General features: G+C 44.3%; 1 protein-coding gene across 2 annotated transcripts in view; it reads right to left on the minus strand.

Moving 5' to 3' along the window:
- Positions 1–12,742, minus strand: part of PI4KA (phosphatidylinositol 4-kinase alpha) — a 155,377-nt gene that overhangs the window by 101,568 nt on the left and 41,067 nt on the right. For both annotated transcript variants that reach the window (XM_054469096.1, XM_054469095.2), the window contains exons 5-9: positions 12,446–12,518; positions 11,548–11,807; positions 10,393–10,459; positions 5,297–5,445; positions 2,913–2,978 (exon numbers count right to left, since the gene is read on the minus strand). In XM_054469096.1, coding sequence (XP_054325071.1) covers positions 2,913–2,978; positions 5,297–5,445; positions 10,393–10,459; positions 11,548–11,807; positions 12,446–12,518 — 615 coding nt within the window. The remainder of the gene's footprint in view (positions 1–2,912; positions 2,979–5,296; positions 5,446–10,392; positions 10,460–11,547; positions 11,808–12,445; positions 12,519–12,742) is intronic.

The raw sequence follows: 12,742 nt of genomic DNA on the forward strand, positions 1-12,742 counted from the left end.
ATTTGGGGAGGCCAAGGAGGGTGGATCACCTGAGGTCGGGAGTTTGAGACCAGCCTGACCAACATGGAGAAACCCTGTCTCTACTAAAAATACAAAATTAGCTGGGCGTGGTGGTGCATGCCTGCAATCCCAGCTACTTGGGAGGCTGAGGCAGGAGAATTGCTTGAACCTGAAAGGCAGAAGTTGCGGTGAGCCGAGATCGCGCCGTTGCACTCCAGCCTGGGCAACAAGAACAAAACTCTGTCTCAAAAAAAAAAAAAGGCCGGGTGCAGTGGCTCTCGCCTGTAATCCCAGCACTTTGGGAGGCCAAGGTGGGTGGATCACAAGATCAGGAGTTCGAGACCAGCCTGTCCAACATGGTTACACCCTGTCTCTACTAAAAATACAAAAAAGTAGCCGGGCGTGGTGGTATGCACCTGTAATCCCAGCTACTAAGGAGGTTGAGGCAGAAGAATTGCTTTGACCCGGGAGGTGGAGCTTGCAGTGAGCCAAGATCACGCCACTGCACTCCAGCCTGGGTGACAGAGCGAGACTCCGTCTCAAAAAAAAAAAAAAAAAAAAGATAACAGTCTTTAACTTCTATATACTCCTAGTTGAGTAGGATGGAAAATTATGGTTTATTATAACTCATTTTTTTCTTTTTTTTTTTTTAGAGATAGGGTCTCACTCTGTACGCCAGGCTAGAATGCAGTGGTGTGAGCACAGCTCACTGCAGCCTTGAACTCCTGGGCTCAAGTGATCCTCCTGCCTCAGCCTCCTGAGTAGCAGGGACTACAGGCATGTACCACCATGCCCAGCTAATATAATTCTTGACATGTATAAAAGTGCTCTGCAAATATAGCAAATCTTTAAGGGGCCAGAAGTTGGCCAGAGTGGGATGGGGCATGCAGTATGAGGTTGACAGAGGGTGAGCGAGCAGGTGGAGAAAGAAGAATCATGTGGAGAGTATGAGAGTCATGCCAGTTCCCAGGAGGACACTGACAGGAAGAGCTGTGGTTGACAGCACTGCAATGATGGCTTTACAGACAACGTCTGGTGGTCCTCACAGGGCAGAAATGGAGAAATGAGACTGGGAGAGGTTAAAGCAGTTCAGGGCTTCGACTCTGGGAGTCCAGACAACACGAGTGTTAAGCTTTGGAGCCTTGGAGACCAACCATCTTCAAAGCCCACAGCCCAGCTCCATCACTCACGAGCTATGTAAATAAAGTTCCTTAGCTAAGCCTCAGTTTCCCCATGTGTAAACTGGGGATTGTTGTGAGATTCAAGGAGTGAGTGAGTAAAGTTCTGGCACATAATAAGCATGTAATAATTGGTAGTGGTTATTATACTGATTATGGATACTGATTAATATATTGCAGACTCTAGGTCAAGATTACAAGAAACTTTCTTTTTTTAGCTATGAAACTGTTTCTTCAAATGGATGTTTATGCTAAAGAACAAATTACAAAACAAAAAATACCAGAAACTGTCCTGGTTCAATGAGAAGGAGGGTCCCAGAGGTGGAGTGCAGGCCCACTAAGTCTCCAGTTGTCTAACTGCCCAGCCCAGCTCTAGCCCTGGTCCTCCTCGTCTGCCCTCAGTCACAAATGATCACACACTGATGATGGAAAACCAAAGGCCTCTGAGACCACAAGCTCAGTCTACAGTGAGTGAGAGAACTAAAGCTCAAGCCAATGGGCAGAACGACAACCTGCAAAAGGGTTGGAGACAAGGTAGGAACTGCCCAGATGCAACTTGAGGAGTTATAAGAACTTTGTTACTTAACCAAGAACCAACCCAACCAAACCACGGCCAGCACATCCATCTCACATCTGCAACAGCTTGCTGGCAGGGGTACGAAGCAGGAAGAGACATGGTCTACAGCACATGAAGGGCCCTGGTAGTTCCTTCCCTGCTTCATACCTGAGCCCCAGGTACAGTGGTATCAGGCACTGTGTGTCTTAAAATCAGGTGAGAGAAGGAACACCACGCTTAAATAAGGAATCTGGGTCTGGGACATACCCATGGTAATAATTAGCCTGGCAAATTACAACCTGTCTGCATCCTAACCTTCAAGAGGGGCCTGACCCAAATGTTCCCCGAGATTTTGAGACCTCCCAGCACCAACGTAATGATTTCATAAATAATGCTGTAGGCCTTGGTTCCAAATACATTAAAAACAAGAGTTCTGGCCGGGCATGGTGGCTCATGCCTGTAATCCCAGCACTTTGGGAGGCAGAGGCAGGCAGATCACGATGTCAGGAGATCAAGACCATCCTGGCTAACACAGTAAAACCCAGTCTCTACTAAAAAATACAAAAAAAGTTAGCCGGGCGTGGTGGCGGGTGCCTATAGTCCCAGCTACTTAGGAGGCTGAGGCAGGAGAATGGCGTGAACCTGGGAGGCAGAGCTTGTAGTGAGCCGAGATCACGTCACTGAACTCTAGCCTGGGCGACACAGCGATACTCCGTCTCAAAAAAAAAAAAAAAGTTCCCTAGTTACACACCCCTTACACTTAAAAACTAGGACTTGCATACGCCTAGAAAGTGCAGCTCTGAGCCCAGAGGAGCAGCTTTGGAAGCACCAAAGGAGCAAGGAAGATAAAAGAGTAGGAGAGACCCAGGCCAGACTCCCAGCTCCCACAGTAACTATGTGATGTGGGCACGTTAGTGAGTTCTCACTGAAACTCTATCTTCTGTCTGTGAAATGCCACCAGTCAGAGGCACCCTGAGGTGATGTATTTAAAAGAGCATGCAACAGTACCCACCACAGACCAAGCCCTCAGCGGCAGGTGGATTGTTATCACATGAACAAGGAAAGTGAAAACACTGCAAAACCCCTTCCACTCCAGCCCCCGCTCAAACTCTTCCTGCTTTCTCTACACACGTTTAAGTCAGGCTGATCTCACGGTAATGCCCTCAGAAGCGACATACCTCCATCACACTGGCTACAATGGCATCCAAAGATTTGAGAACAGGCTCCTCAACGATCTTCTTCACCTACCAAGGAAACAGAACCTCATGAAGCAACTGACATACACAGAGACAGGAATGCTAGCTCCTTCTACCAAAAACCCATGACAAACTCACATGGTGAAAAATGTGATGCAGATAAAGGCCAATAAATACAAATTATGGCTATATATCAAACTATATGCACAAAATGCCTTTAATTCTGAAGTCACTTGGGACTGCTTTTTTATCTTAGATAGCAATGACATAAAAACAAAGGAAAAAAGCCAAACTCCCTCAGATTTGTTGACCTGAGATTTCCGTTTCCAGGATGTGCAGACCTCAGGCCTTGCTGCCATTTCACCCACTCATGGTTAACAAGCACAGTTGTGTGACATCCTCCTGCAATCCCCTCCCACACATCAAGGACACCCTCACAGCCAGTCCTTGGAGCTCATGGCACCTCCCTCCTCTCCGGGCCAGGTGCACTGGCTCTTCTATAACTGCTTAGGTACTCAAACTAGAGCTCACATTTTAAATTTTCAATAGAAGCAATTATTTTCACCTGTTATCTGTACAGTATTTAGTGTAGGAATGAATCGTTCTGTCAACTGCAGAACCACAAAAAAAAAAACAAAAACTGCCCACATCCACAATTGTAGTATTTGATGAAAGTCATTTCCAAAATGTATAGATAATGATAAACATGTTAGGAAAAGAAATGAAAAACTGCCTAAAAGAAAACCTAGGCCAGCCGTGGTGGCTCACACCTGTAATCCCAGCACTTCAGGAGGCCGAGGCGGGCGGATAATGAGGTCAGGAGATTGAGACCATCCTGGCTAACAAGGTGAAACCCCGTCTCTACTAAAAATACAAAAACTTAGCCGGGCGTGGTGGTGGTCACCTGGAGTCCCAGCTATTCGGGAGGCTGAGGGAGAAGAATGGCGTGAACCCAGGAGGTGGAGCTTGCAGTGAGCCGAGATCGTGCCACTGCACTCCAGCTTGGGCAACAGGGCGAGACTCCGTCTCAAAAAAAAAAAAAAAAAAGAAAACCTAAACTTGAAGAAAGTTAAAATATACTGCAAAAAATAATACCCCAAGAAAGGATGTGAAACAGTCAGTCTTCAGTTAGATTTTCTGACACGGTACTGGGAACAGCCATCTGTGAAGGTCATAGCTCTACCAGGCCACCATTCTGTCTGGGGCACTGACACTGAGAAGCAGTTTAGGTAGTTTTCCTTCTTGACAGCAACTTCAAAAACATCCTAGCTTATTTAGTAATTCATTATGGTTCTATCCTCATTAATTATTACCTATGTTGTAATGTCTTCTTACATCTTCAGCCTAAAGTCATTCTCTGAGGGATTTCTATTCACACTCCACACAGCAGGGAGGTGGCCACTCCTCAGCACATGCTCCATGCTATCCAAATTGTTCTCATTTCCAAGACAGCAAGCCTAATCTTGAGAGCCTGGCCTTGATGACATCATCACCCGTACCTATTCAAATCTGTCTTGAACCATCCTAGCTTGATTGTAACAACTTCAGGGCCCCTGAATCTTTATTGTGTAATTTTTTTCGAGATGGAGTCTCACTCTGTTGCCCAGGCTGGAGTGCAGTGGTGCGATGTTGGCTCACTGCAACCTCCACCTCCAAGGTTCAAGCGATCCTCCTAACTCTGCCTCCTGAGTAGCTGGGACTACAGGGATCCGCCACCATGTACAGCTAAAGTTTTGTGTTTTTTAGTAGAGATGGGATTTCACCATGTTGGCCAGGCTAGTCTCGAACTCCTGACCTCAAGTGATCCACCCACTTTGGCCTCCCAAAGTTGGGATTACAGGCATGAGCCACGGCGTCCAACCAGGGTCCCTGAATCTGACCAAAGCTCTGGCCATTTAAGGAATCGAACAATGGCACTGGTGTTTTCTCTGGTATCACCCTAAATGTCATCCAAAGGTACTCAAATATGAAAAAGTCAGGTTTTGTATTAACCCAAATAGAGCCGCCCCTTAGAGGGAGTCAAGCCCAGGAAAAGCACTGGACTTGGAGTCAGAATCCCTGGACTGGATGCAGCCCAGCTGCTGGCCTACATATCCATGATGTGTTTGACACTGATTTCCTGACCTCCAAATGGGGATGCATGGGTGCCTCTCCAACATGGTTGCTCAAGGATGAAATGAGAAACTAGTATACAATGATTCCATGAATGTTACTCTACTTCCTTCATTAATCTGCAAGTTTATGACTATTAAATTGTACTTTGAAATACGGGTACTCTGAGTTTTTCTTTTAAAAATACAAGCTTTCACCACTAGCAATTTTACTGACATATCCATGGTCTGTTCATCCATCAGTTCTTTGCTTACCAAGTTTAAGAGTTCCCGAAGCATTTCCAATGGAATGTTAAACTCCTTATACGTGACGCCGTTGAAAAGGAGAGAGACTGAGAAGCTGGAGCTGATGGTTGAAAAGTAGTACTCAGGCTCTAAGGCAGTCCCGTCGGGCAAGCAGGAGGCTGGTGGGAGATAAAGCTGGAAACTCAGCCATGGTCACAGGCAACTAGGGTACTTCCTCAAGCTGACTCCCCCAATAACCAACAAAGGTGCAGATTTTGCCTTTGTTTATATCCCAATTCTCTGCATGTTTTTAAATTAACAACTACAGGGTAGATTGCAAATCCTTGGGGACTGATGCCCCTCACCTGTGTCTTTCAGGTCAAAGACTCAGATATGATGGTCCTAATATTTCCATCTTAGACAATATAACTTAGTATGTGGGAAGTGAAAAAATAATTCTATCTTTTTTATTTTTATTTTTTTGAGACAGAGTCTTGCTCTGTTGCCCAGGCTGGAGTGCAGCAGTGTGATCTCAGCTCACTGCAACCTCTGCTTCCCAGGTTCAAGCAATTCTCCTGCCTCAGCCTTCCGAGTAGCTGGAATAACAGATGCCAGTCACCACACCCAGGTAATTTTTGTATTTTCAGTAGAGACGGCGTTTCGCCATGTTGGCCAGGCTGGTCTCGAACTCCTGACCTCAAGTGATCCACCTGTCTCGGCCTCCCAAAGTGCTGGGATTACAGGCGTGAGCCACCATGCCCAGCCGAAATATACCTTTTTAAAGGCGAAGAGACATGAAAGCTTGGGGTCCACAGGGCCTCAGAGATATTTTCCCACCAAAATTAGAAAAAAAAATGCATACTAGAAGTTTCAAAGTCAGAGCAACTAAGTGAAATACACCTGTCACTAAAAGACAAATACTGTACGATCCCACTTATTAGAGGAACTTAAATCATACACAGAGGTAGAATGGTAGCTGTCAGGGACTGGGGGAAGGGGAAATGGGGAATAATTGTTTAATGTATAGTTTCAGTTTCACAAGATGAAACGAGTTTTTGAGATGAATTGTGATGATAGTTGCACAATATTATAAATGTATTCAATACTACTAAACTATACACTTTAAAATAATTAAGGCCAAGCATGGTGGCTCATGCCTATAATCCCAGAACTTTTGAAGGCTGAGGTGGGAGGATTGCTTGAGTCCAGGAATTCAAGACCAGCTTGGGCAATATAGGGAGATCCTGTCTCTACAAAAAATAAAAATTAGCTGGATACGGCAGCATGGGCCTATAGTCCCAGCTACTCAGGAAGGTGGGGCAGGAGGGTTGCTTGAGCCTGGGAGGTTGAGGCTACAGTGGAGCTATGAATTTGTCACTGCACTCCAGTCTGGGTAACAGAGTAAAATCCTGTATTTAAAAAAAAAAATGACATAGCAAATTTTATGTTATGTGTATTTTGCCACAATAAAAAAAAGAAGGAAAAAAATCAACAAAAATAAAGTCATTCAGTCATTTGACATTTAATAAATATGAACCCAGGCCCAATGCGGTGGCTCCCACATGTAGTAATCCCAGCACTTTGGGAGGCTGAGGTGGGAAGATCGCCTCAGCCCAGGAGTTTGAGACCAGCCTGGGCAACACGACGAGACCCTGTCTCTACATAAATAAAATTTTTTTAAATTAAAATAGAAATATAGTAAATAGGAACCCAAAAGCATATAATTGTTTGAAAATCCATTATTTAGAAACTATAATAGAAAACTATGAGGCCAGGCACGGTGGCTCACGCCTGTAATCTCAGCACTTTGGGACGCCGAGGCAGGCGGATCACAAGGTCAAGAGATTGAGACCATCCTGGCCAACATGGTGAAACGCTGTCCCTACTAAAAATACAAAAATTAGCTGGGCGTGGTGGCACGTGCCTGTAATCTCAGCTACTCGGGAGGCTGAGGCAGGAAAACCGCTTAAGCCCAGGAGGCTGAGGTTGCAGCGAGCCAAGATTGCGCCACTGCACTCCAGTCTGGTGACAGTGGGAGACTCCACCTCAAAAACAAAACAAAACAAAACAAAACAAACAAACCAAAAAAAAACCCAAAAAAACAAAAAAAAAAAACTATGATTGAAAAATAGATGAATTTGTAATATTTTCATAAGACAGTATCAATTCATAAAGTGAATACTAAATTTTATGACTTTTTCAAGCACTAGAGAACAGACTCAAAGAGTTTAGTTTAGCTCCAGTTGTGTCAAAGCTGGTATCTCATAGCTGGTGGCGCACTGCCAATCTATCTAAAGATGGACGCAAACCAGCAACTTACAGCAGAAAGGATGGGCAACAATACCACTGGGAGCTGAGACACCAAGAGGCCAACATAAGAAATGGCCACTGAAAGAGGGAACAAATGAGGAAAGAAGGGAGGGAGAAACAGCCGGATTAAAAAGGGTAGATGAGGAAGAAGGGAAGGTTGTGATTATCGGGCACTTCTCAGAAAGACACCATGAAATAAGGGCTAAGTCCTGTGTGGCTGAACCCCACAGAGGGCACAGATGATGGCAAACGACAGGGGCTCTAGGAACTAGGGACCTAACATTTGGGATTTACGCAGGGGGTGTCATTGAAACTTCTTTTTTTTTTTTTCCTATGAGACAAGAGTCTCATTCTGTTGCCCAGGCTGGAGTGCAGTGTCACAATGTTGGCTCACTGCAACCTGCGTCTCCCAGGTTCAAGTGATTCTCACGTCTCAGTCTCCCGAGTAGCTGGGATTATAGGTGTGCGCCACTGCACCCAGCTAATTTTTGTATTTTTAGTAGAGATGGGGTTTTGCCATGTTGGCCAGGCTGGTCTCGAACTCCTAGCCTCAAGTGATCCGCCTGTCCCAAAGTGCTGGGATTACAGGTGTTAGCCACTGTGCCGAAACTGAAAGTTTTTAAGCAGGAAAATAAGTGATCAAATTTGTGCTATTAAAAATAATTCTTATTTATTTTTTATTTTATTTAGCTTTTAAGGGTTTCACTATGTTGCCCAGGCTGGTCTCAAACTCCTAGGCTCAAGCAATCCTCCTACATGGGCCTCCCAAAGTGCTGGGATTACAGGCGTGAGCCACCTCTCCTGGCCTAAAAACAATTCTTAAAAACTAAATTCTCACAGCAGTTTGGAAGAGGGCCTGGGAAGGGAGACAGAAGGACCGGCTGTAAGAAAAGTCTTAGTATGTGGTGTTGCATACCTGAAGTCCCAGCTACTTGAAAGGCCAAGGCCAGAGGATTGTTATGACTGCACCCCTGCACTCCAGCGTGGGTGACAGTGCAGGACCCCAACTCAAAAAAAAAGAAAAAGTCCAAGTAAAACAGGAAGTCTGAGAGGAAACTCAGAAGGCACAGGGTCTGCTGCTGTCTGTCCTACAGTGAGGCATTTCAGAGAGTAGGGCTCGCTTGTCTGGTCACCACAACAGGCAAAGTGGGCAGCAGCCAGGTCTGATGGAGCGATGTGTGGGGATCTCACAGTCAGTCACATTAGCGTGCTTCTATCCGCCACTTACTGGATGTGCTCAAAGTGGGGCAGCGGTCATGGAGAGGAGGCCTCATCACAGAGGGTGGACAATGAGCTGTTTACCAGGAAAAGGGAAGCCTCCAAGGGCACATCATGGCCATCCTAAAATGCCCCAAAGGCAGGCAGGTGGCAGTGAGATTACCAGAGCCTGGAGGAATACATTCTACACTTAAACAAGGAGTTGTCTCTAAGAGGTGCGATTCTGAGTGACTGAAATTAGCCCTTATATTCTAACATATATATAGAATGTAACCTGTTACATTCTCACAGATCTAAGAGATGGAAAGCTTCCTACATTTATCTAAGCCCAGATATTCCCTTTTTCCTTCAAAATTCCCCTCACTTCTCTCAAAATTGTCTTGAGACATGCTCTTTTAACAAATAGCATTATTCAAAAATGGAGAGACTATATTGAAGCATGGAATTCTGCCTTCCCCATTTCCTATCCCTTAATCTGGGTCTTACTTCCATCAAGTATAAGGTAGAAGTAATTTTAACATGTGTCTGACATGGCACAGGGTAGTCACATGAATCCAATTCAGTAAATTATGTAAAAGTACTTTGTGAACAGCAGAGCTCTATAAAAAGTAGTAATAGGCTGGGTATGGTGGTTCACGGCTGTAATCCTAGCACTTTCAGAGACCAAGGCAGGCGTTCCCTTGAGCCCAGGAGTTCCGGACCAGCCTGGGCAACATGGCAAAACCCCATCTCTACAAAAAATACACAAGTTAGTGGGCATTGTAGAGGGTGCCTATAGTCCTAGCTACTTGGGAGGCTGAGGTGGGAGGATCACTTGAGCCAAGGAGGTTGAAACTGCGGTGAGCCATGATCATGCCGCTGCACTCCAGCCTGGGTGGCAGAGTGAGACTCTCTCTCCAAAAAAAAAAAAAAAAAAAAAAAAAGTAGTAATAGTAGTATTACTACATTCTTTAATATTATCTACATACTTAATGTCATTAAAAAAAAAATGTCCAGCCAGGTGTGGTGGCTCACGCATGTAATCCTAGCACTCTGGAAGGAGGAAATGGGTGGATCACTTGAGGTCAGGAGTTCAAGACAAGCCTGGCCAACATGGTGAAACCCTGTCTCTACTAAAAATACAAAAATTAGCTGAGCATGTTGGTGTGTGCCTGTAGTCCTAGTTACTTGGGAGGCTGAGGCAAGAGAATTGCTCGAACCCAGGAGGCAGGGCCTGCAGTGAGCCGAGATTACGCCACTGTACTCCAACCTGGGCAACAGAGCCAGACTCTTATCTCAGAAAAATAAAAGAAATATCCACCATTAGCACTTCCACCTGAAAAGGAACTTTTACAAGTTAAAGCGCAAAAATTCTGAAGGCAGGCATATAGGGGTCTGTAAGTTATTTTCTGTACTTTTCTCTCTATATAAAATATTTGAAAATTAAATTTTAAGAAACTTAAATGAAAACAGAAAATAAATGCTTCCTAAAAGCTTGGCACTCTAGGTCCATCCATGACAACAGAGTTAGTATCAGCATCCTTAATATCACAAGAAGTCACTGTGAATCTGTTCTCCAAGTACTAGGTCAAAATATTCTTGGGAGAGGTGAAGCCCACCTTCAAAGTAGTGAAAGGCGGATCCTCCAGGGGAACTGGGAGGGGGCATGCCGCGTTCAGGGCTGACCTGAAACACACAACCACAGTTACATATCAGAAAAGACCAGTGAGACCTCCGTCAGATTTGTCTTAGACAAGGTCCTCTCTGCCAGCCCAATGTTTATATTTCAAGTCCTGGCTGAAGCCTCATTTCCTTCCTAAAGCCCATCACAACTACAGCATTCTCTGCTACATGCTATATCACTAAATTCTTCGTGTTTAGCCGTATATTTGACACTTGATTACTGAGCTGAATTGTCCTCAGTGTTTTGTGTTTTTGTCTTTTCTCCATGAGTCAATTATATACTTCTCAAGGGCACCAACTGTCTTCCAGGCAAAATAGCATTTGGCACCCAACTGCTATGAAACATATACTTTATGACTATGAAATCACTTATAAATCTTATGTTGGGGACTAGCCTCAACACCACCCGTAGGGTATTTGAAGTTTGGTGGTGACAAAGGAATGAGAAGAGACAGGTTAAGAGTTTATAAAGATGGGAGCCAGGGGACCAGAGCAAATCAGAGGCTGCAAAGGCCTAGAGTTTTGGTTTTTACACTATTTATTGAGTATAATCACTTAGATTTAAGAAGCAGATGTTTAGGGCAAAACGGTGAAAGGGAGGCAGTGTCTCATATGTGTAATCTATAGTAGTGGTGGTTTAAATGAATTTTTTTTGTGTTTAAACAGTGTATTTTCAACTTACTGGAGAGTAGTTAGTGGGAGCGGGCTTAACTAGGAGTCTGTATGTTTGGCCATATTTTAATGTTTTAAAGGAGTGGGTTTTTTTTTTTAACACAGTGTTTATGGATAAGAGAGTAAGTCTTGCTCAGAGTACAGGAACATAATGGCGATAAGAAGGCTTTTTTTTTTAGAGACCTTTTGTGGCTGTTTACACCTCATTGTTTTATATTTTTATGGCCAGTTTATATATGCACTCTATAAGCCTTTCCCCCAACATCTTAAGAGGGACAAGTCTTTGTATTAAAGAGAATTCTAGTGAAACATTTCACGTTACTTAAGTTTACTCAAACTACAAAGAAGAGGGATTTTCTTTGCAGGGGAGCTTAACAGGGTCTTTCTTCTCTGCTCTTTCCCCAGTAGCCCAGGCCCACCTGAGAGATGCTGGACACACTGCTGGTTTTCCTCTTCAGGGTACCCTCCTGACAGACAGTCAGCAGATTGCTGGGGAGGATGGAGCGGAAGTCATTAAAGGAACGCCTTCGAACACCTTCAAGCTCTTCCGGGACACGGAGGGAATGAGGAGGGATTTTGGGAAAGAGCTTTGAGAGGAGAGACTCTTCCATGTTGCTGTAACGCCCAAATGCTCGCGAGATTCCTATCAGGCATGGGATAGCATACTTGCAAAGGTATTCTAGAGGATCAAGTGAAAATGTTACAATATAAGTAAGTATCCTGATAGAGTCATATAGTAAGTACTAACTTGTAACATTGACTAAGATTTCACAACCCACCCACTAATAACTGTGAAGGTTCAAAATAAGCCACAATAATGGGGTCAACCCCAAGGGCTGACAAGTGATATCTTCAATCTGTCATTAATAACTTCAGACTATGTCTTCAACACACCCAGCTGCCCTCTTTGGGAGGTCTTCGTCTATTCATGGCACATCCAAATCAATAATATAGCTAGGTAATATTATCAAGTACCTTATACATTTATTCCTCTTAGGAGCATACCGGTAGCCTCACAACACAGAAAAAATGACCTTTGGAAGTCAACTAATCTACCTACAGATGTTACAGGTGGAGAAACTGGGGCCCAGAAGGGTGAAGTTACTTGTCCAAGGTGACCCAGCATCTATGTAGCAGAGCAATGCGCACGACCCCATGTGGCCTCTGAGGATACTAACACACAACAAATCAAACTAAAATAGGAAGGTTTTCTCCCATCATATACATTAGGTACCCAACAACAGAAAAGACTGGAGAAAAGCAAGGGAAAGAGTAACCACAAAACCATTTTAAGAAAAACCTTAAGGATACTCGTACCTTTGTCTTGAATCTCCAAGGCCTGGCACATCCCCAGGAGGACATGCAAAACCTGCAAAAGCGCCTCTAAAATCTGTAACAGTCAAGGAAACAAGAAAACAAACAAACATAAACAAAATTAGGTAAATATCACAAAACTAAGTCAGAATTAGAAGGCACTTCAGACATTATCTTAATCAAACCCATGTCTGATACATCCCTCCACAACGACTGTGCCAAGTGGCCAACCAGCTGACTTTCCAGGGACAAAACCCTCACTCTCTGGGCTGGTTCAGAGTTCCTCCCAACACTGGGCCA

The sequence above is a fragment of the Pongo pygmaeus genome, chromosome 23, assembly GCF_028885625.2.
Source record: "Pongo pygmaeus isolate AG05252 chromosome 23, NHGRI_mPonPyg2-v2.0_pri, whole genome shotgun sequence".
Lineage (NCBI taxonomy): Eukaryota > Metazoa > Chordata > Mammalia > Primates > Hominidae > Pongo > Pongo pygmaeus.